The 21,829-nt window shown below is 55.8% G+C and overlaps 1 protein-coding gene across 4 annotated transcripts in view; it reads right to left on the bottom strand.

Moving 5' to 3' along the window:
- ADCY3 (adenylate cyclase 3) overlaps positions 1–21,829 on the bottom strand; it is a 101,263-nt gene that overhangs the window by 6,301 nt on the left and 73,133 nt on the right. For 2 of the 4 annotated variants that reach the window (XM_032294303.1, XM_032294306.1), the window contains exons 4-16: positions 17,618–17,748; positions 16,945–17,056; positions 16,605–16,732; positions 14,926–15,084; positions 13,585–13,762; positions 11,792–11,920; positions 9,659–9,858; positions 9,351–9,512; positions 6,774–6,861; positions 5,788–5,904; positions 3,052–3,311; positions 2,705–2,767; positions 1,048–1,129 (exon numbers count right to left, since the gene is read on the bottom strand). In XM_032294303.1, the coding sequence (XP_032150194.1) occupies positions 1,048–1,129; positions 2,705–2,767; positions 3,052–3,311; positions 5,788–5,904; positions 6,774–6,861; positions 9,351–9,512; positions 9,659–9,858; positions 11,792–11,920; positions 13,585–13,762; positions 14,926–15,084; positions 16,605–16,732; positions 16,945–17,056; positions 17,618–17,748 (1,809 nt within the window). The remainder of the gene's footprint in view (positions 1–1,047; positions 1,130–2,704; positions 2,768–3,051; positions 3,312–5,787; positions 5,905–6,773; positions 6,862–9,350; positions 9,513–9,658; positions 9,859–11,791; positions 11,921–13,584; positions 13,763–14,925; positions 15,085–16,604; positions 16,733–16,944; positions 17,057–17,617; positions 17,749–21,829) is intronic. The other 2 variants (XM_032294305.1, XM_032294307.1) reach the window with 2 other exon arrangements.

Genomic DNA, 21,829 nt, shown 5'->3' with positions numbered 1-21,829 from the left:
AATGTGAATGGAGGAGCTCCCCTTGCAAAGGCTGGAGGGATACCGGCAAAATGGCAAGGGAAGGAAGACCCTGAGAGGATTCCCTCATCAAAAAGGCCACCCAATAGTAGTGCAGATCCCAGCCCCAGTAGTTACAGTGGAGATTCAGGAGGCCTTCCATGTGTGGGGCCTGCTGGGACGCAATTTCAGCTGCAGGTCTGTCTCGTGGAGGTGGCAGTAGTTGGGATCTCCCAGCTCAGGGTGGAGTCCCCCCTTTCTAGCAGGCTCCATGTGGCAGAGAAGAGGATTGGGAAGGCTGTACTTTCCCTGGAAAGCCACTGGGGGGCACTTGAGCTAACACTGAACCCTAAGTACAGAGGATCTTTCTCCCTCTCCTCCTCCCTTACCTTTTCAGTAGGGGGGTTTGGGGGGTCTCACCTTGTCACCTAGGCTGGAGTGCAGTGGTGCCATCTCGGGTCACTGCAGCCTCAACCTCCCAAGTTCAAGCAATTCTGCCTCAGCCCCGCAAGTAGCTGGGTTTACAGGCTTGTGCCACCATGCCTGGCTAATTTTTGTATTTTTTAGTAGAGACGGGGTTTCACCATGTTGCCCAGGCTGGTCTCAGACTCCTGGACTAGAGTGATCCTCCCACTGCAGCCTCCTAAAATGCTGGGACAGGCATGAGCCACCACACTCGGCCTTCTCTTTTCCTTTTAACCCAACAAAATTTATCAGCTCCCTTCCGTTTCTCTTGGTCAGTTGTGGGAATGTAGGGGCCATGAACCCCTGGTCTAGGGGATAGAGGTTTGATTCAGGATTTTTGTGCCTTCACTCCATCCTTTCCCACCCTTACTCCCGTGCTTCCTTCGCCATCCTGGAGGGGGTCGGATGGAAGAGGTGAGGAACTGTCTTCCTGTGTGACTGAGGAAGGAGCCTGAATATAGAGAAGGCAGTGGCCTGACCAGGCTCACGTGTGGGACCTAGGAGCTTGGGCTCTTAGGTCCCAGGGCTGCTTCTCAGGAGGCCCTGTGGGCTGTCAGCACAGAGCGGGGGCATGCAGGCACTCACGTGGCGGGAGAAGTAGTAAAAGCTCAGCATCATGAGGAACACCATCACTGTCATGGAGTACTTGGAAGGCATCAGGGGCAGCCTGCCGGGCAGAGCATGTGCAACTGAAAGGGCTGCCATCTGCCTCCGGGGGGCGGCGGCGGGGGGCTGATTCCCTCCAACTAGATGGTGCTGCCTCCTGCCACCCCAGCCCCAGAGCTCACCCCAGCTCCTTCGGCCCTTTCACATCAAGTTGGGCTCCCCCAGGACAGCAAAGCTTTCTTAACTCACTGGGCTCCTCTCCAACAGCCAGGCAGCCCCTGGCCCCTCCTGACTACACCTGGCATTCGCATCAGGGCCGCTCCCCAGGAGTTTAAGCATTGCCTGACTGATCACAGAGGTAGGTACAACCATGCAGGAGTTCGGAGAAGCAAGAGACATCAGTGATGGGACTCTATAGCCATGGGACTGGGGCACAGTCTCACCATGGCTGTTGACGTCGTTGGTCCATAGTTTTACATGGAGCAGTGGTTAGTTTCCATTACTATATGGTATTCAACTGCATGAATATACCAGAGCTATGTATCCACTTACTGTTGATGTTATTTGGATTGTTTTTGTTTGTTTTGGGGGAGGGAGGGGGTGTATCTATTATGAACAATACTGCTATGGACACTCTCATACATAGATCTTAGCTCATGCATATGTATATGCATTTCTCTAAGATATGTGTGTGTATACACACACACACACACACACACACACATATACACGTCTGTGTGTGTGTATATAGGAGTGGAATTGCTGGGACACAGGTTTATTTTCAACCTTACTAAATAGATCAAAATATTTTCTAACATGGTTGTACTAACTCATACTCCCACCAGGAGTGTGAGAGTTACTGCTGCACTTAAAGTCGGACAATATCAAGTTTTTCTGAACCAGTACGTGTGTGATGGTATGTGTGTGATAGTATTTCATTAGCGTCGACAGTACGTTTGTGATATTTCGTTAGGGTGTAACTGGCATTTCCTTGACTACTTGAGTGTCATGTATTAGTGGCCATTTAGAGTTCTTCTTTTGGGAAGGGTTATACAGGTCTTACCCCTCTTCTATTAGGTAATCTTTTTATTTCTAAACTTCCTTGAAGGTCTGTTCAAACTGCTGAATCATAAAATGTTAAAACCTTGGCCCTGCAGGGACCTTAGAGGACTTACGGTTCAGTATCTTCCTCAAGATGAAACTGTGACTCATGCAAACTGACCTGCCTGTGACCCACAGAGAATTACTGCCTGCTGTAGGCTCAGAATCCAGGTCTAAAGCCAAAGCATGTTCCTCTCTCCTCATTTTCCTGCTGCTTGTCCATCTTGCCAGCCAGTTACATGTAGCTGGCATCCACCTGGCAGTGCCTTCCCGCTTCCCCCCTCATTGTACTGCTGCTGCTCTCCAAGCCTCATTGTCCTGGATACAGAGAGGCCCGGATGTCCAGGTCCGTGTTAGACTCATCTGGCCTCTGCTGCAGCCCTCCTGGAGGAACCCATGCCAGCTCCTCTAACCTGCACATGCCAGGTCATGCCCCTCCCGGGAGGGTGAGATCACAGGGCTTGGGCCTGTTGTATTCCTGTCTCTAAAAGAAGGGCTGTGAACACAGGCCAGGAGGGGAAGCCGTGGCCCTTACCTGTCAGTGCCGTTGAGCCCAGGGGTGAATCCCTGCATCTTCTCTGAGGCCACCATAGGTAAGCTGTTGGACAGATGGCAGCACAATCAGGAACAAGAGCCTGATGCCCAGCCAGACACTGTAGCATCCCAAGTCCTGCACTCGGGAAGAATGGGAAGAATCTGTTCCCAGGTCCTAGCCAAACCAGTGATGCATCTGTGAACAGCCAGGAACCCTGGTTCCTGAACAAGCCTTTGGGGACCCCTAGTGGCAGAAAGCCACCTCAGCACAGGCTCATGGCTTGAACTGAGAACTCTGGGGGAGGGAGGAAGGAGACAATACAGATCCCCAGTTGGGCTTCATCTTACTCATACTCCCGAAAACGCTTGTGGTCGTATTCATCAAAGATGGGGCGCCAGGCATAGAGGTTGATGGCGGCCACCGCGCCCGCGACGAGCAGCATGAGTGTGAGCTTCACCATGTGGCTGACCTGCACCAGCATGATGGTGGCGATGAGGGACAGCACGGCCACATAGTTGTAATACTTGGGGTTCTCCAGGCAGCGCCCCTCCGTCTCCATCCCTGCCGTTGTGTTGCCGGGTCCCACGTAGTACTGAAGACAGCTGAGCTGGAGGCCAGGACGGTGGGAGGGGACACATGTTCAAGAGGACAGCAGGCGCTGGTCACAGAGGGTTGTGTGTGGCAGTGTGCACTCAGTTGCCACCTCCCACAGCTCCCCCAGAAACACCAGGAAAGATGGGGACATTGACCAGGAAATAATCATATGAAAGTTAGTAACTGCAGCTAAGAGCCTTGCTGTCGCCTCATTTGACATTCACAAAAACTCTCTTCGGGTATTTTTAGTACTGTCCCTATTGTACAGAAAACTCAGAGAGGCCAGATTTGCCCAAACACAATTAGCAAGCGGAAAAGCCAGAAGTAGGAGCCAAGTCTTTAGGCTTCAAATCCAACATGTTCTTCCCCACATCACACTGTTGCTTCAGGAGGGACCGCGGGGCCATGAGCCCCACTCACAGCCTCCTGTGATGACACCCAGTCTCTGCCCAACCCCTTCCATTTGGGGGACAATCACTGCCTCTGGAGTCTTCATCACTGGTTCTGCTACTGGGCAGATGTGGCCCGAAGAAAGCCCCTCCAGAACCGGAATCAACCCCACCTTTTTGTAACTTTCACCCGGGGGGCTTGTCTTGCTTGCATGATTCCCAGCATGTCATTCTAGCCTGAGCATCTGTCGTACCTCCCTAGCTTTTTACCCCTTTATGGCTGACGGCATCTCCTGGTGTCCTGTGCAGCATCCAGGACCCTGTGCCATGGTGGTCCCCACACCTGGGCGCCAGGTTCCAGGTGTATTGTGACATGCAAGAGGTCTGGGGCTTTTCTCCCCTGGGTAGTGGCCCCCCAGCAACCCCTGGCCATGGTAGGCTCTGAAGCCCCTAACTCCTCATTCCCATTGGACTTTTTTTTTTTGAGATGGAGTCTTGCTCTGTCACCCAGGCTGGAGTGCAGAGGTGCGTTCTCAGCTCACTGCAACCTCTGCCTCCCAGGTTTAAGTGATTCTCCGACCTCAGCTGCCCTAGTAGCTTGGATTATAGGCGCATGCCACTGTGCCTGGCTCATTTTTGTATTTTTAGTAGAGATGGGGTTTCACCATGTTGGCCAGGCTGGTCTCAAATTCCTGACCTCAAGTGATCCACCTGCCTCAGCCTCCAAAGTGCTGGGATTACAGGCATGAGCCACCGCACTGGGCCCCCAGTGGACTTCTGATTAGCTGCAGCCCTAGAGCTTTTTCACTTATGCCACTGCTGGAATAAGTCTCCTTGCTGTTGTTAACATACAGCAATAACATTATATTTGGAAAAAAGGAAGAGGATGTATATGGTACTGCCACAATTAGAGGAGACCAAGACAAGTGAAAAGAGAACATTGGTGACAACCCTGGCAGGCCGTGCTCAGCACATGCCCAGCGGTTCTAAACCAACAGATCTGGGCTCCCAACTCCTGTTCCTTCTCCCCAAGAAAGCATTTGGCTGCCCCCTCATGGGGCCCCCAGTTTCTCCAGGAACTGAGGAGAGCAGAGAACAGGATGATTCTGTCTGCCCTTACTCATCTGGCTGTGAAGCTGCAGTCCCCACTGACCCACCTCTAGGAACACTGGCCGTGTTGGCTGGGTGAGGCGACACAGGGAGGAGAGCTCCTTCAGTGGAACTGGTTTACTTCCCTGGCCCTGAGGGCAACAGAAGGAGCCTTGCTGCAAGGAGTACTTAGGATATGCAAAAGGCTTGCGGGTCCTGCGTCCCTTACAGAGTGAGGTGGGAGAAAAGAACATACAGGACCAGGACTTAGACCTGCCTCCATTCTGGACTGTCACTTCCTGGCTGTGTGACCTAGAGCAAGTCAATGACTCCCCCACTCCTTTGTTTTTTTCTGAGACGGAGTTTGGCTCTTGTTGCCCAGGCTGGAGTGCAATGGTGTGATCTCGGCTCACCGCAACCTCTGCCTCCCGGGTTCAAGCGATTCTCCTGCCTCAGCCTCCTGAGTAGCTGGGATTACAGGCCTGCGCCACCACGCTCAGCTAATTTTGTATTTTTAGTAGAGACAGGGTTTCTCCATATTGCCCAGGCTAGTCTCCAACTTCCAAACTCAGGTGATCTGCCCTCCTCGGCCTCCCAAAGTGCTGGGATTATAGGCGTGAGTCACCGTGCCTGGCCTCAATGACCTTTTTTGAGCATTAGTTTCTCCATGTGAAAACTGCAGATACTGGTACAACTGCTCAGGACTGTTTCACAGATTAAATGAATCAACACATATAAGGCCCTGAGCACAGGCCTGGGCGCAGGGAACTGGGCTCTCGGATGCTGGGAGAGGAGAAGCTTCAAGAAAACAAGTCCGTCCCAGAGGCTCCCTGGACAGCGGGGAGAAGACTTCCTCCACTCGGCAGGGATGATGTGTTTAGGAACTTAAGAGCCACTCCAAACCTACATGACGGTGGAGGGATGGACGGAGAAACTGCTCATGTGACCCAGACAGAAGCCCCGCTCCGCTGAGAACAGGGGCGTACTTCAATGAGGACAGCAGGTGCTCACCATGTCCACGACATTTGCCATCACCAGGATGAAGATGGCTAGCATGGCCCAGGTGTTCCTGGCCCAGCGGGTCCGGTCAATCCAAGTCGAGAAGGCCACAAGCTTCTTAGGAAAGGCCTAGAAGGAATGGAATTTCAAGGGCCATGAGCCTTTGCCAGCCCTTTCTCCTGCCGATGTCACTGCCTGCAACTCAGACTGCCCCCGCATTCCAGGCCCAGGAGCCTCAAAAGTGGCTCTGCCTGGGAGTCGCCTGACAGCTGACAAAGGGGCAGAGCTGAGAAGAGGGTGTGGCAGTTGTGGCTCTGTGTGAGACCTCGTCGACATGCCTGCATGACAGCACAGCTTCCAGGTCGCAGCCCTTCCCAGAGCAGACACAGTGACCATTCCAGGAGGCCATGGGCAGCACCAGTCACCAGTCGATCTCCGTGAGGCGAGGCCAGGGCAGGGAGCAGTGTTCAGGGCTGGTCGTCTCTGGCCAGCTACCCGTCTACCCGGCTCAGTATTCCCAAGCGCTCCAAGTGGCCTGATGAGCCACCTGTCAGATTCATGTTCCTAAACACTGCTTTGTCATTCTGATCAAAAACTGCTTGCTACCCCAGTGCCTTACAAGAGAAAGTTTTAATCCCTTTAGTCTGGCTTCTAAGGGCCTTCACAATCGGGGCCAACCCATCTTCCAGCTGGGCCTCCACTGCTTCTCTACCCAGGTTCCTGTGTACCCGACTGTAGTACTCATGCATGTTGCAGTGCCACAGTCCCGCCACGCCTGCCACGGCCCACCACGGCCCAGCCACAGCCTGGTGGCCTAGCCAGAGTGAGTGCTCTGCTGATAGTGAATGAATGGATGGGCAAGTACCTGGACCGTCCTAGCAGAGGACGGTCTGTTTGTCAAGACTGGACAGAAAGAATAGCTTCATCACCACCCAGTTTTACAGGGAGTGCCACTCACTTCCAGAGGCTTCCGAGCTCAGCAGAAAAGTGCCTCTTACCCGGGGAAAGATGGCAGCCAGAGAGCAGATGGTCAGGATGAGGAGCAGAATCTCCCCCACCACAAAGGTCACATAGTTTGTCATTAGCCTGTGACAGAGAGAAGACAATTGGGGGGGGGCCGGAGGAAACAGTGAGATGGGGTGAGGGGCTCTGGGGTGAGGGGCTAGGAGAGGAAGGGACAGGAGATGGGGGACGGGGAGGCCTCTCAGCGCAGCATGAGCCTGAACAGCTCCATGTGACGCCAGAGAATTGCTGCTGCCTGCCATGCGGAACAGGACAAAGGCCCCGAGGAGGGGGCCACCAGCTGAGCTCTGGCCTGGGAGCGGGCCACTCTCCAGTTGCAGCTGCTGCCTGGGACATTTCCCAGAGAGGGAACAACTCACAGATGGCCTGGGCACAGCCCAGTATAAACTTGGGCAGGGATCTTAGGAACGCACCCCTGCCATGTGGCTGTGCTGAAAGCACAGAGCCCAGAGCAGCGCAGCTTCCTCAGTGCCAGGGGCTAAGAGTCTGCCCAAGACAGCGGCCCCCAGCTTCACAGCAGAGATGCTCGTAACATACCCACTGTATCTGCCAGCTCCCGGGAACCTGCTCTCCACACCCTCTGCTCACATCCAGTCCCACGTAACCAGAAGGTGCCCTGGCCAAGTGCCCCAGAAGCCTCCAGGTAGCTAAATCCACGTCCCATTCTCAGTCCCCTTCTGTCCTTGAGACCCTTTTCTTGCTCGATTTCTTGAGTCTCTGCTGGTATGCTGCCTGCTGGGGCCAGGTCCCTGAGTGGCTTCTCCCCAAGTCTCCCCCCTCCCTCAAGCTCAGCAAGTCTCATGCTGTAGCGCAGCCCACGTGCTGGTGACACCACGTTCATGTCTCCGACCCCACCTGCCCTCCGAGCTCCAGATCACGCACTCTGGCCTCCTCGGCTTGTGCGCATTGCAAACCTCACGCATCCCAAACCGAACTCCTGATCTTTGCCTCTCCACTCTCGTCTTGCCACCTTGTCCCCATCTTGGTTAATGGCACCCCCGTCCTGCCAGTTGCTCAGATCAGAAACCCGGGAGATGTCCTCCATCCTCACGCCCCACAACCAGTCTGCCAGCAAATCCTGTCAGCTCTGGCTCCAAAATACATTCAGCATCCATCTGTCAATCCAGAAAACTCAGAATCCAACCACTGATCCTCCTCTATCCTCGGCCTGGCCAGGCCGCCACGGTGACTTGTCCAGGTCACTGCCTGGTCTCCTCTGGTCTCACTGCTCCCACTGTGCTCACTGAGTGCTGTTCTCAGCAAGAGCGAGCCTCTCCGGACATATGTCACAACAGGGGACTCCTCTGCTCCCTCCTTCCAGCGGCCTCCGTGTTAAGAGTGGCAGCTGGCGCCCTTCGGTGGCGTCTCAGGAACCCCCATCTGGGCTGGACTCCTGCTACTCTGCCTGTGGCCCCTGTCCCCACTGTGCTGCCTCCTCACCGTGCCTCCAGGGGCCAGGCCACTCCAGCCTCCGAGCCTCTGTTGCAAGGAGGTGTCCCCCAGATAGCAGAAGCCTATCTGCCTCACCCACTCCTGGGCATTACTGAAACATTCCCCTGCCAGCGAGGCCTGCTCTCATCATCCCACAACAAAATGCAAACAAAACAAAACCAAGCTCCCAGCAGCATACCCACCTCCCTTCCTTGATTTCCCTGGATCTGCAGTACTTACCCCTGCATGGATCCATATTTTAATGGTTTAATTGCTTATGCCTACATCTTCCCCTACCAGAACCCAAGTTTCATGACAGCAGGGTTTCTGCATGCCATATCACAGCTGTAGCCCCCGCCCTGGATCCCCACGCGTGAAGCAGATGACCAATCAATACTTATGAAATGAGTGAATCTGAGCCTCACCACAGTCCTGAGTGTCAGCTGGGGCAGGGGTTGTTCTCCTCATTTCACAGATGAGGAAACATGCCCAAGCCCGCAGTGGCCTGCACGTGGTCACACACCCACAACCTAAGATGGTGTGACTGAGCCCAAGGCTCTTGACAAACTATAATCCCAGCAAGGTTCCAGACCCCTCCTCTGTAATGGGGAATCTCTGATTGGCTGAGGGGGAGAAAGAGAGAGTGGTCATCACCCTCAGATAGGGCTTCACCAGCTGGGGAAAGGACTCCAGGAGGCCCCACCAAGCCCTGGAGGACCTGCCGCCGTGACCAGAGCCCAAAATGTATCTTCACCAAGATGGGCCAATTAAGGGGCCGGGTCAGCTTCTGTGACTGAGGCTGATGCAATGTCCCCATCATTGTCCCAAGAACCAGTGAGGGCCCATCCAGCCAAGGTCTCCAGCCTTCTGGATGCCACTGTCCCTCAGCTCTCTCCATCCTGGCCAGATCCCCATTCTGATGCTAGGACTCCTCTGAAAGCTGGGGCTGGGAAAAAGAAGGAAGCCTGGGGCACCGCCTGCGGCCAGCAGGGGCCATCCCAGTGGGGGAGAGGGAGCAGAAACAAGGCTGCTCCCTAAGGTCAGGCTCCCGCTGAGACACCTGCCCCCACCGCACCGCCGCAGCTGAGGAAACTCGTGGCCCTCCCCCACCCTTCCCTCACCAGGGGTCGATGAGTATCTCCACCAGGGCCGTGCAGAGCAGGACGACGCAGGAGCAGCTGAAGGCAGCCCCACTCTGCTTCTCCTTCTCCACCGAGTAACGGGTTTCCATCTCAGGGTCCATGAACCTCATGGACAGGAGAAAGGTGTTTCTCTTCTTTACTCTGCAGCGGGAACAAGCCCCATGAATCCCAAATGCCACATCTGCTGGGCCTCACAGGGGGGCTGCACTTGGGATGCCTGGTTTCCTGAACCCCTTGTCAGGGCCCGAGAGGGGCGGTGGGCCCGGACGCCTCCGGGTGGCGCTTACACTTGGGCGGACTCTCGCTCAAGCAGGGCCTCGTTGAGCAGCTGGTTGAGCTCGTGCTCATCTTCGGAGGCGTCGACCACCCGGTCAGCCAGGTCCTGCAGGCGCAGCCTCCGGCGCGGATTGGGGAATGAGGGGTTGTCGGCCTGTAAGCCAGGGAGGCAGCGTGAGGGAGGCAGATGGGACAGAGTGGCGGGGAGGAGCTGGGAAAGACGGAGGAGGAAAGAACAAAAGAGGGCATCCTCGGGAGGACCAATCCCTCAAGCTCTAAAATCCCTTCCAGGAAGTCCCCATGCTCCATGTGGCTCTGTGCTGCCTGAGTCTCCACCCAAAGCTCCAGTCCTTCCTGGCTCCCTGGGCCCCCACCAGAGCTCTGCAGGGAGGGCCTGCTAATGACAGCTTTGTGGGGAGCAGCCCCTGGCTCCCGAGGAGACCTGTCATCAGAGACGCTGCTGGGCCGGGCAGTCCTGGCACTTCCTACTGCACGGATGTGGGGGCCATATACGTCAGCACCCCCGGACATGAATGGCCCCCCAACTCTAGGGCTTCAGGAAACTGTTAAAGGAACTCACATCTGGCTCATCTGGAAAGGAAGATCTGAGGGGGAACACGATGGGAGAGAAAAGAACGTCCTCATCACTGGAAGGCTGATAAGGGCAGGAAGGTGGAGCTGAGGCACCCACCGCCATTTGATTCCCAGTTCCAAAGAAAAAGTATCAGCTCCAGAAACAGGAATCCTGACTGTGATGGCCTAGCCATCAGTCTAAATAGTCACTGAGACCAGGCACGCTCAATAGCTGAGAGCTGTGTGAACGGGTCTAACAGTGCCTCTGGGAGCCAGAGTCAAGACTCCCGGGGACTGGGCACAGTCACCATGCCTGTCATCCCAGCACTTTGGGAGGCCGAGGTAAGTGGATCACTTGAGGTCAGGCATTTGAGACCTGCCTGACCAACACAGTGAAACCCCGCCTTTACTAAAAATACAAATATTAGCCAGGCATGGTCATGTGTGCCTGTCATCCCAGCTACTCGAGAGGCTGTGGCAGAAGAATCACTTGAACCCGGGAGGCAGAGGTTGCGGTGAGCTGAGATCGTGCCACTGCACTCCAGCCTGGGCAACAGAACAAGATTCCATCTCCAAAAAAAAAACAAAAAAAAAAAAAGACTTCCTGGTCTTAAACACAGGCACAGGTGACAGGTGTGCCGCTGGTTGACAGTGTGATCCTAAACAATCTGTTCCCCACCCCAGCTTCCTCTGCTGTAAAATCACGTGCACGGTCTGTGGCGGCACCCAGAACCTGTCCCTGCAGCAGATCTGGGAGCAGCACGGCCCTGGCTAAGGGGCCCCCAAAATCACAGGTTGGTAAAGCTGTGTCTGCGTCCTCCTTGCTAGTGAGTGCCCCGAGTCTGTACTTCCACTTTCTATCAAGAAAACTGCAGTAAGGAAAAGTTGCTGAATGTTGAGGGGCTTGAGAAAAACCTAATTGCCCCCAAGCCCCGTCTACCTTGTTTTATAGTATCTGCTCTGACAGCAGCAGGCCCAGCTCTCCTGTCCCCTCACAGTGAGCCTGGCAGTCCCCGAACAGCAGACGCCCATCCCATCTCCGCAGCACTGACCTTCATCAGTGAGCATGCTCCCGACGCCCTGCAGTCAGGGACCAGTTCTGGATGCTCCCCAAGAGGCACCCTGCACTCCAGGACAGCTTGCTAATTCCTTGCCTTTGTGAGCTGCAGAAATGTCCCATGTTGCATGGAACTTTTGGGGTCTGATCCTAGCCAGGGGGGTAAGTCCAGCTCTGAAATCTCACTTCCAAAATGGTCTCAGATGCTATAGAATTTTCCATGGCTGTCCTCACTGATCTCAAATCTACAGGATTCTGGGCTGTCAGAGCTACAGGGCCTCGGAGCTAAGCACCTGTTTTGACCTTACTCACCCCAACATAACTGGTGAGAAGGCAGCGGGGTTTTGCGGGACTGGAGGGGTGACCTGACCATGGTTACGGTGATAAGCCAGAGCAGGTCCTGGGTGGTGGCCAGGTCACCCCAGCACAGGACTCCTGCTACAGGAACGTATTGCTTCCTGGTGCTTGCCTGCATCTGGCCCTCAGCGGCCCCTGCCCTGAGCCCTGCACGCACCTGAGCATCCTGCTCCTCAGGCTTCTCCGACATGGAGCCACTGCTGTGGGCGCTCCCGTTGGGCTCCTTGGTCTCAATGAGGGCAGGAGAGCCGGGCTTTGAGGAAGCTGGCGCTCCATTGGGCAGGGCCTGGAGGAAAGGAGAGCTCAGCAATGGCCTAAGCATGGGATGAGAGTGGGGCACAGGGCTGGAAGTGACAGGAATGTGAGAGGGGGTGGGATTAGAGAGCAATCTGAGGCCACAGAACTTGCTTGTGGACTGCACAGTGAGGCGTCAGGGATGACTTCAAAGCTTTCGGTCTGAGCAATTGTTATTACCTATTATTATTATTTTTTGAGACAGTCTTGCTCTGTCACCCAGGCTGGAGTACAATGGCATGATCTTGGTTCACTGCAACCTTCACCTCCCGGGTTCAAGCGATTCTCCTGCCTCAGCCTCCTGAGTAGCTGGGACTACAGGCGCACGCTGCCACACCTGGCTACATTTTTGTATTTTAGTAGAGACAGGGTTTCACTGTGTTGCCCAGGCTAGTTTCCAACTCCTGAGCTCAGGCAATCCACCCGCCCTGGCCTCCCAAAGTGCTGGGATTACAGGCATGGGCCACGGCGCCCAGCCAGCAATTATTAATAAAAGGGTGGAACTGCCATTGCTTGAGATGGAAAGAGCGAGGGAGAGCAGGTTTTGGAGTGGGGAGGAGGGCAGGCACTCTGCACAGGTGGTATTTAAGATGCCTATTCTATGTACAAACAGAGACTGACAAGTGGCTGTATGCTGAGTGCAGGGATGCCGCTGGGGCTGGAGACACAAATTTGGGAGTTGTCAGGGACGGCCTTTAAAATGACGCTGGATGAGAATGACATCGAGGTTGGTATCAACAGGGAGTGTCAGCCACCACTCCTGTAGCCTCCCCAGAGTGGGCTTGGCTTAGCTGTAATTAGGCAAAGCCTCAGCCACGGAGCAGTCTCAAATGACATGACTTCCCTAACACCCACCAAGCTCCTCAGTTCCAAGTCTTGTGAGATGGACTCTCATAACTGGAGGGAAGGGTTTCGTATCAGAGATTACAAAGAATGGAACGACCTCCAGATTCAGCAGGGATGGTAAAGGGGTCCACTTCTGCCACAGCTGCTCTTGGTTTCTAATCAGACTGACAGGAGGTGTTTGGGGGCTAGTGAACAGACGTGGGGAGGCTGCTGAATGCTTCAGACCTGCAGATATTCTGGGGACCCCACACAGTGACCAGACCAGAGGGTGGGCCCACAGGATGCTCCATTGCAAGCTTGTTCAACCCGCAATATTTTATGTTTGGCCCAAGACAATTCTTCCAATGCGGCCCAGGGAAGCCAATAGACCAGGCGCCCTGCTCTATTGCTTCTGTCTGATTCCTTCCTCATTTCCGACTCAGGAAACCTTCCTGGCCTTGGTCCTCCTCCTCCCTGACCCATCCACCCCACCCCACCCTCCTCTCTGAGCCTGTCTCCCTGGGCATCCGCGTCACTCCTATGGCTTCACTCCCGCCGTGCGGGAGACCCTGATCCCCAGCCCAGTTGCTCTCCTGGGCATCACTGACACGTCTCCAGTGGCTCCCTTCTGGATGTGGTCTCAGGACATGCTACAGTCACCTCCCTTGCAACTTGCCATGAATTACACTCACCATCTCCTCCAGAAACCAGTGCCAGCCCACCGCTCACTGCACACAGCCAGCCACCACTGGTCCTGCCAACTATTCTGCAATCTTTCCTTAATCTCTTCCTTTCTAACCCCCTAGTCCAAGGGCGGGGTGGGGGACTCACCGAGCCATTAAGGCCATTCTGGGTGGCTGTTTTCTTCACCTCTGGCTTGGAGGCAATGACGAGGTAGGTTTCGATGCCCTTCTCATCTAGGTAATCACAGCGGCTGCCCCCATCGCCTGGCTCCACATCAAACTCTCCTTTCAGGCAGTCCATGGTGCTCTGGGAGATGTGCACACGCCTGGATTGCAGAGAGGGGGGCCCTGAGCACCGGCCAGAGGTGGCCCTCACACCCCAGGGGACAGTCCATGGACCATGGCCACACTAGCTGCTGCTCCGCCCTGTGTCTCTCCGGCATGTGGGGCAGAGGCCAAGTGGAGGCGGTTCTGCCACTGACTAGCTGTGTGGACCATGTGGCACCTACTCCCCTCTCAGCCCCGGTGCTGGAGCCACGACAGAGGAGTACAGTCTTTCTTCATGGGCTGTGACCCATATCAAATGTGATAAAGGATTTTTTTTTTTTCCTGAGATAGAATCTTGCTCTGTCACCCAGGCCCAAGTGCCAACTCGGCTCACTGCAACTTCTGCCTCCCAGGTCCTAAGCAATTCTCCTGCCTCAGCCTCCAGAGTAGCTGGGATTACAAGTGCGCACCCCCATGCCCACCTAATTTTGTATTTTTAGTAGAGATAGGGTTTTGCCATGTGGGTCAGGCTAGTCTCGAACTCTTGACCTCAGATGATCCACCCACCTCAGCCTCCCAAAGTGCTGGGATTACAGGTGTGAGCCATGATATCCAATTATCCCCCACCATGCATGATTCTCAGTCGCCACCCCTGCTGCCAAGGGATAATAAAACCTGTTTCTGAAGAGTCACCACTGAGGTCAAGAATCCTAAATGCCACTAAGGCAGCTCCCTGGCCCAGGTGGGAAGGCTGGGCTGATCCTCCCTCAGCCTGGCCCTGGTCAAGGCAGGGCCTCCATGATTCACGGACCCTGTACAGAAGTTCATGTAAGATGTGCCATCGCACTGTGACCTGCAAAGCAATGCCTCTGAGCCCGTTAGCTGATGACTGCTCACTACTCTCCGTTTGGGGAGACCTGGGCTCTGGCATCAGGAGAGCTGGGGCAGCCCCCTAAGTGGGTAAAGGGGACAAGAGGACAGGCTACTGCAGGGTCCAGGCAGGAGACACCACATCAAATATCAGGCCCAAAAAGGCTTCACTCCAGGGCAGGTCAGAATGGCCTCAGCCAGGGCAGCAGCAGGACAAGTGGAACACTGTCCCAGGGGTGGTGGGGGGACAGTCTCTGAGGCCCCTGTCCCTCATCAGGGCCGCAGCCCTGTGGGGTGGAGGGAATGGTCCCCTCCCCAGTTCTGAGGCCTGCCCCCTTCGAAGGGCACTCACCCAGGGATGCCGCCGGCCTCCATCTTGTTGGCTACAGTGACATCGGTCGACCACACATCGTACTGCCAGCGCTTCTGGCCCAGGACGCCCCCCAGCACGGTGCCCGTGTGTACCCCCACACGCATGTCCACCCCAGTCTTGGTCTTCTCCCGCACATACCTGCCAGGTACACACAGGAAGGAGGGTCAGGGCGTGGCCCTCTCGAGGCAGCCTGCTGCCCCTGCCCCTGCAGGAGAAATTCACTGTGGGCCTCTTCCCCTCCATGAGAGGGGGCATGGCGAGCTCCCCGCAGCTTTCCTCCTGCACTGAAGCCGAGTAACCCATGGTGTTGGGAGGGGGGTAAGGCAGGCCGGGACCAGCCCAGAGTCATGCACCACAGGCCAGCAGGACGGAGCCACCGAGCAACTCTCCTCCCTATCCCCCGCTTCCCAAGGGTCCTCCAGTGTCTCTCTGCTGATCACTTTTTTTTTTTTTTTTAAATTGAGACGGAGTCTCGCTCTGTCACCCAGGCTGGAGTGCAGCGGCACAATCTCCAACTCCCATGTTCAAGCAATTCTCTTGCCTTAGGCTCCCGAGTAGCTGGGATTACAGGTGCCCACCACCACGCCCAGCTAACTTTTCTATTTTAGATATGGTTTCACCATGTTGGCCAGGATGGTCTCCATCTCCTGGCCTGGTGATCCACCCGCCTCAGCCTCCCAAAGTGCTGGGATTACAGGCGTGAGCCACTGCGCCTAGCCCGAGCACTCTTTTATTCATTCGTGCAGTTAATATTTCACTGAGCGTCAAGTATGTGCCAGGCACATTCAAAGTGTTGCAGATACAGAGGTGGACAAAATAGCTGTGAACAGCCCTACTCTGAATGTGTCTGCCAGGGCTGGGAGCGGAGGTTAGATTTTCTAATCCTGGACTACTATCCCTGGGGTAAAGGCCACATTGCTTTCTTTCCAGGGTGATACTAGAGGGGTTTAACCTGGAAGATGGTAAAAATGCAAAGCTCGGAGAAGGTGGCAAAGAGCATACAACTTCCTGGATTCCATTCCTTGGGGGAGGGGCCTCGGCAGGGGCTTTCTTTTCTGCGTAGATGCCTGGTGTCACCCCGGGTCCCCCAGAGGCTGGAAGTCAACCAGAGGGACCGCCCATCTGAAAGCTGCAAGCCCACTTAGGGCAAAGCCAAGAGTGGGGACAGTGAGGCACGAGAGTTTGCTCCCTCACAGCCTAGGCTGCAGCAGAGGCTGGGGGGGCTCCAGCCCCATCCCTGAGCCCCTGCGCTAGGGCTCAGTCACTGCATCATGAAATGGGTGGGCAATGCCTCCAGGGGTCATGGTGAGAAAACATGGGGGAGTGATGGAGAGCACCTGTGGGGGTCCCAGCAAGTGTGAGGCGTGAGGAATTTCACAACTGCAACTTGCAGCAAAAAGAAAATACATGTGCTAAGGCTGGAAAAGTGAGACCGGCTGGGGAAGCCTCGCAGTTTCCCTGGGCTGTGAGGAGATAAGCCCCGTCCCAGCTTCCAGAGCGGGGACCTGTGCCACCCATCAACCAGCACTGTATCCCAGCGGGTGCAGTCTCTGCCACCAGCAGACCCCCCCCACCCTGGGGCCTCAGCCAAAGCAGAAGACCTGCTTCTCCCTGGGCCCAGGGTGGGGGCCCCTTGCTCTGGGAGCCTCCCCACTTACGAGATGGCCTCCACCATGGCGAGCCCCATGAGGATGGAGCAGACAGCATGGTCCTCCCGGTAGTCAGGCAGGCCGCAGATGCAGTAGTAGCAGTCACCCAGGATCTTAATCCGCAGCTGGTGGTATTTCTGAAAGGGGAGGGCCTGGCCTGTGCTAGAGCCCACCTCGGCGATGGGGGAGTGGCCGAGAAAGCAGGGGAAGACCAGTGGGAGAAAACCATGGGGCTGGAGGTGGGGGCCAGGTACAGGCTGAGGGCAGGCCCTGCTAGAGCGCCAGGCAGGGGCCAGGCACAGGCTGAGGGCAGGCCCTGCTAGAGCGCCAGGCAGGGCCAGGGACTTACAGCTGCCAGCTTGTCGAAGCGGGCAAAGAGCTCGTTAAGCAGCTTCACGAGCTCCTGGGCACTGCAGGCAGAAGACAGCTGGGTGAATCCCACAATGTCAGCAAAGAGGATGCTGCAGGAGAAGGGACCGTTGGGTGAGGCTCCAGGCGGCCAGGCGCACCCCACTCCACCATCGGCCCTTCCCCAATCCACGGGGCAGCTGGGATCAGGGTGGGAGAAGGTCCTCACTCATCCCCACGCAGTGAGACCCTGGTCCCTCCAGGTAAAATCGGGGCTCTGACACTGCACTTGTCCTAGTGGACATCCCCCTGCAGCCTCCTTCCCTGGGTTGCCTGGGGACCACCCCACACTTTCCCGCTCCTGCCGGGCTGAACCTACCCTTCTTCCTCGAACTGCAGGTCAGGGCTTGAGCCCCAGTGCTGGCCCCGAACAGCTGGGTGAGCTCACAGGAGTCCCTTCCCTGCCCTTGGCGATGTGTGTTCTATGACAGGGTGGGACCAGGCTGCCTAGAGCGCACTGTAGCTAAAGCACCTGCGGACTGATGGGTGCCATGGGGAGCCTCACTTCTAGACCCTGGAAACCTCTCAAAGCCCACAGCACCCCATGGGTCCCGAAAAGACGCATCCCTGCGCAGCCTGCTCTGCCGTAGGGCCCGCGCCCCGGACCGGCGCACCTGACGTTCTCATGGCGGTACATGTACATGGTGTTGAACTGCTGCTGGTCCTTCTGGCTCTCGTCCTTCTTCATGTCTTTCAGCATCTCGTCAGCCACGTGCTTGGGCAGGATGGAAAGCATGAGGTTCTCCTGTGAGAGGCAGCAGAGGGTCAGAGGCAAAGGCAGGGCCTGTCAGGGGAAAGTTCAGATACTTCTGGGAAGAAACACCCCGATCCTGATGAGAAACGTCAGCCAGGAACCACACTGCCCTCCAGAGGGACCTCACAGTCCTGCCTCGGGAGCAGCACGGGGTCTGGGACAGGCAGCTTTGGCCCTGACAAGGCTTAGGGCGGTGACGGCCCCTTCTGAGCACTGAGGGGAGTCAGAAGCGCAGTGAAGCAACCCACACATGGCTCTGTGCTCAGCATCCTTGTGCCACAAGAAGCTGAGCACAGAGCCACGCGTGGGTTGAGCCATAGTTCCGCGTGGACTGCAGCTCCTTGAGCCCTCCTGAGCTGCCTCAGCCACCCGCCATGGCCACAGATCCATCGCTCATGAAACCCCACTTTGACCTGATGGAAGGCTGACTGCAGACCAGGCACCACACGAGGCGCCAGTGACACAAACCCAGCAAGAGCGTCCACCTTGGAGAGCGGAGGACCTCATGGGACACAGGTAAGCACGCACAGCGCAGCGCGGTCCACAATTTTCGTGCCCAGAAAGGAGAGAGCAGAGAACTATGTAAGAGAGAAGCAGGACCGAGGTCGGCCAGGGAGGAAGCATCAAGGAGGCCTTCCTTAGGAGCCTTGGCCGAGCCGAAGACACGAAGCTGAGAGCACTCCCTTCAGAGGCAGCCAGGTACACAAGGCCCGGATGCATACAAAGCACACCAGGGACCCGCAGGGATTTCGTGGAGGTAAAAACAAAAACATGGCTTGAAAGCTGGGCATGTTTAGATCAGGGTCAGCAAACTGTGGCCTGCGGGTCCAATGTGACTGCTGCTGCCGTTTTTTGTTTTTTGTTTTGTTTTGTTTTTCTAAGACAGGGTCTCGCTCTGTTGCCCAGGCTGGAGTGCAGTGGTGCAAACGTGGCTCATGGCAACCTCAACCCCCTGGGCTCAAGTGATCCTCCCACCTCAGCCTCCTGAGTAGCTGGGAGTACAGGCATGCATCACCACACTCAGCTAATTTTTACATTTTTTTGTAGAGACAGGGTCTTGCCCTGTTGCCCAAGCTGGTCTTTAACTCCGGTGCAGAAGTCATCCTGTTCTAATCAAGTTTTCCCAGCACCCAGCCATGCTCATTTGTTGATTGGCTCTTAATGCTCGAATGGCAGAGCAGGCTAGATGCAACAGAGTCCGTGTGGTCCACAGAGCCGAAAATATTTACTGTGGCTCTCGTCAGATCGGTCGATAGCTTGGGCCTCTGGAGGGACAGTGCCCGTCTCTGGAACAGGGAACAGAGGAGCAGCGACAGATGCGAGGGCAAAGGGTCTGGTTCTGAGGCGCTGTGGGGCCTCTGTGCGGGCTCCCGCAGGCAGCGCTTGGGAGAGGCAGAGGCTGAACTGTCCTCCCTGGAAGCCACGGGTTAGATGAGGGCAGGGAAAGAAGTGAGAGGAGACCAAGGACAGAACATGGTGATGCGGAGGCAAAGCCGGAGCGGGAGGCCCAGCAGGGAGCCGGTCAAGAGGGGAGCACTGCCCCCGTCCCCCACTGAGGGGAGGAGGGTGATGATGGTCTGATGAAGGACGGTGGGGGGCACGTGGGGGAGAGCCTCCAGTTGAGGTTTTGCAGAATGGAAAGTGTAAGAGGCCAGGGGGCAGGAGGACAGTGGCTCATGGCGAAGACGTGACTAGAGAAAGCACGTCCAGCGCAGGACCAAGGTACAAATGAAACTGCAGCTGGCACAGGGGGAGGCCGGGGAACCAGAGGGCAGAGATGGGGCTGGAGGACAGGTGGCTGCGGGCCCTCAGGGTGGCGTGCTTCCGGGTGGCCAGGCCAGTGCTGCCATGGGGTCGGCTGCTGAAAGGTGAGGAGTGTGTGGGCCGGGGCTCGGGACCCCCAGGAGCTCTGTGACTAGAGTACAGGCCCCAGACATTGCCACCTTGGATGCAGGGTGGCCAGAAAACCAAGAACTACTGGCTTGGTCCTCAGCACCTAGCCTGACTGGACAGCTGCAGGCCCCAGGCCCCAGGGGCAGGAGCCAGGGACCTCGCCTCCTGCTGAGGCCTGGGTGGGAGAGTGGGCCCCACTGCTCCGACTCTCCTGTGTTCAGGGTCCCTGAGGCCCAAGAGAAGCCAGCTCATCCTGCATGTCAGATGTACCTGCTCCGTGGCAGGAGAAGGAGGTGAGGGCTCAACTCCTCTCCTCTGGATGGAGCTGCCAAGAGGTCCCAGAGCCTGCTGTTGTACTCAGGCCAGCAGCACCTGGTAAACCAAAGGCCTCCCCTGGGACAATCAGCTCTGCTACAGGGGGAGGCCCCCTGCTCCCCTATCCCACCACATGGGGGTCCCTGACTTCTGCACTCTGTGGCTTCATGGGGAGAATGTATCACGTTTCTTGGAGGGAATCACACCATGAGGACAAGGTGAGGATGCCTGGCACTAGCCCTTGCCTGAAGTGGTTACAGTGGTTTTGCTCTTTGATATGGTTTGGCTGTGTCTCCACCCAAATCTCAACCTGAACTGTATCTCCCAGAATTCCCCCATGTTGTAGGAGGGACCCAGGGGAAGGTAACTGAATCATGGGGTTCCGTCTTTCCTGTGCTATTCTCGTGACGGTAAGTCTCCCGAGATCTGATGGGTTTATCAGGGGTTTCCGCTTTTGCTTCTTGCTCATTTTCTCTTGCTCCCACCATGATTCCGAGGCCTCCCCAGCCATGTGGAACTATAAGTTCAATTAAACCTCTTTTTCTTCGCAGTCTTGGGTACGTCTTTATCAGCAGCATGAATACGAACTAATGCAGTAATTGGTACCGGTAGAGTGGCACATTGCTAAAAAGATAACTGAAAATGCGGAAGTGACTTTGGAACTGGGTAACAGGGAGAGGCTGAAACAGTTTGGAGGGCTCAGAAGACGACAGGAAACTGGGTAAGTCTGAAACCTCCTAGTGACTTGTTGAATGGCTTTGACAGAAATGGTGATAGCGATATAAACAGTAAGGTCCAGGCTGAGGTGGTCTCTCACTTGCCTTGCTAGGAGCTGCAGCAAAGGTGACTGTTAGGTTTTAGCAAAGAGCCTGGTGGCATTTTGCCCCTGCCTTAGAGATTTGTGGAACTTTGAACTTGAAAGATGATTTACGGTATCTGGTGAAAGAAATTTCTAAGCAGCAAAACATTCAGGACATAACTTGGGTGCTGTTAAAGGCACTCAGTTTTAAAAGGGAAACAGCATAAAAATTTGGAAAATTTGCAGCCTGACTATGTGATGGAAAAGAAAATCCCATTTTCTGAGGAGAATTCAAGCTGGCTGCAGAAATTTGCATAAGTCACAGTGAACAGAATGTTAATCACCAAGACAAGGTGAAAATGTCTCCAGGGCATGTCAGAGATTTCACAGCAGCCCCTCCCATCACAGGACCTGAGGTTTAGGAGGAAAAAGTGGCTTCATGGGCTGGGCCCAGGGTGCCCGTGCTGTGTGCAGCCTAGGGACTTGGTGCCCTGTGTCACAGCCACTCTACCCGTGGCTGAAAGGGGCCAATGTAGAGCTTGGGCTGTGTGGCTTCAGAGGGTGGAAGCCTCAAACCTTGGCAGCTTCCACGTGGTATTGAGCCTGTGAGTACGCAGAAGTCAAGAACTGGGGTTTGGAAACCTCTGCCCATATTTCAGAAGGTGTATGGAAATGCCTGGATGCCCAGGCAAAAGTTTGCTGCCGAGGCAGGGCCCTCATGGAGAACCTCTGCTAGGGCAGTGCAGAAGGGAAATGTGGGGTTGGAGCCCTCACACAGAGTCCCTACCAGGGCACTGCCTAATGGAGCTGTGAGAAGAGGGCCACCATCCTCCGACCCCAGAATGTTAGATCCACTGACGGCTTGCACTGTGCACCTGGAAAAGTCACAGACACTCAGTGCCGGCCCATGAAAGCTTCCAGGAGGGAGGCTGTACCCTGCAAAGCCACAGGGGTGGAGCTGCCCAAGACCATGGAACCCACCTCTTGCATCAGTGTGACCTGGATGTGAGACCTGGAGTCAAAGGAGATCATTTTGGAGCTTTAAAATTTGACTACCCGGCCGGG

Source organism: Sapajus apella, unplaced genomic scaffold, assembly GCF_009761245.1.
Source record: "Sapajus apella isolate SASKATOON/1434 unplaced genomic scaffold, GSC_monkey_1.0 scaffold31, whole genome shotgun sequence".
NCBI lineage: Eukaryota > Metazoa > Chordata > Mammalia > Primates > Cebidae > Sapajus > Sapajus apella.
This window is presented reverse-complemented; position numbering and strand designations above follow the sequence as displayed.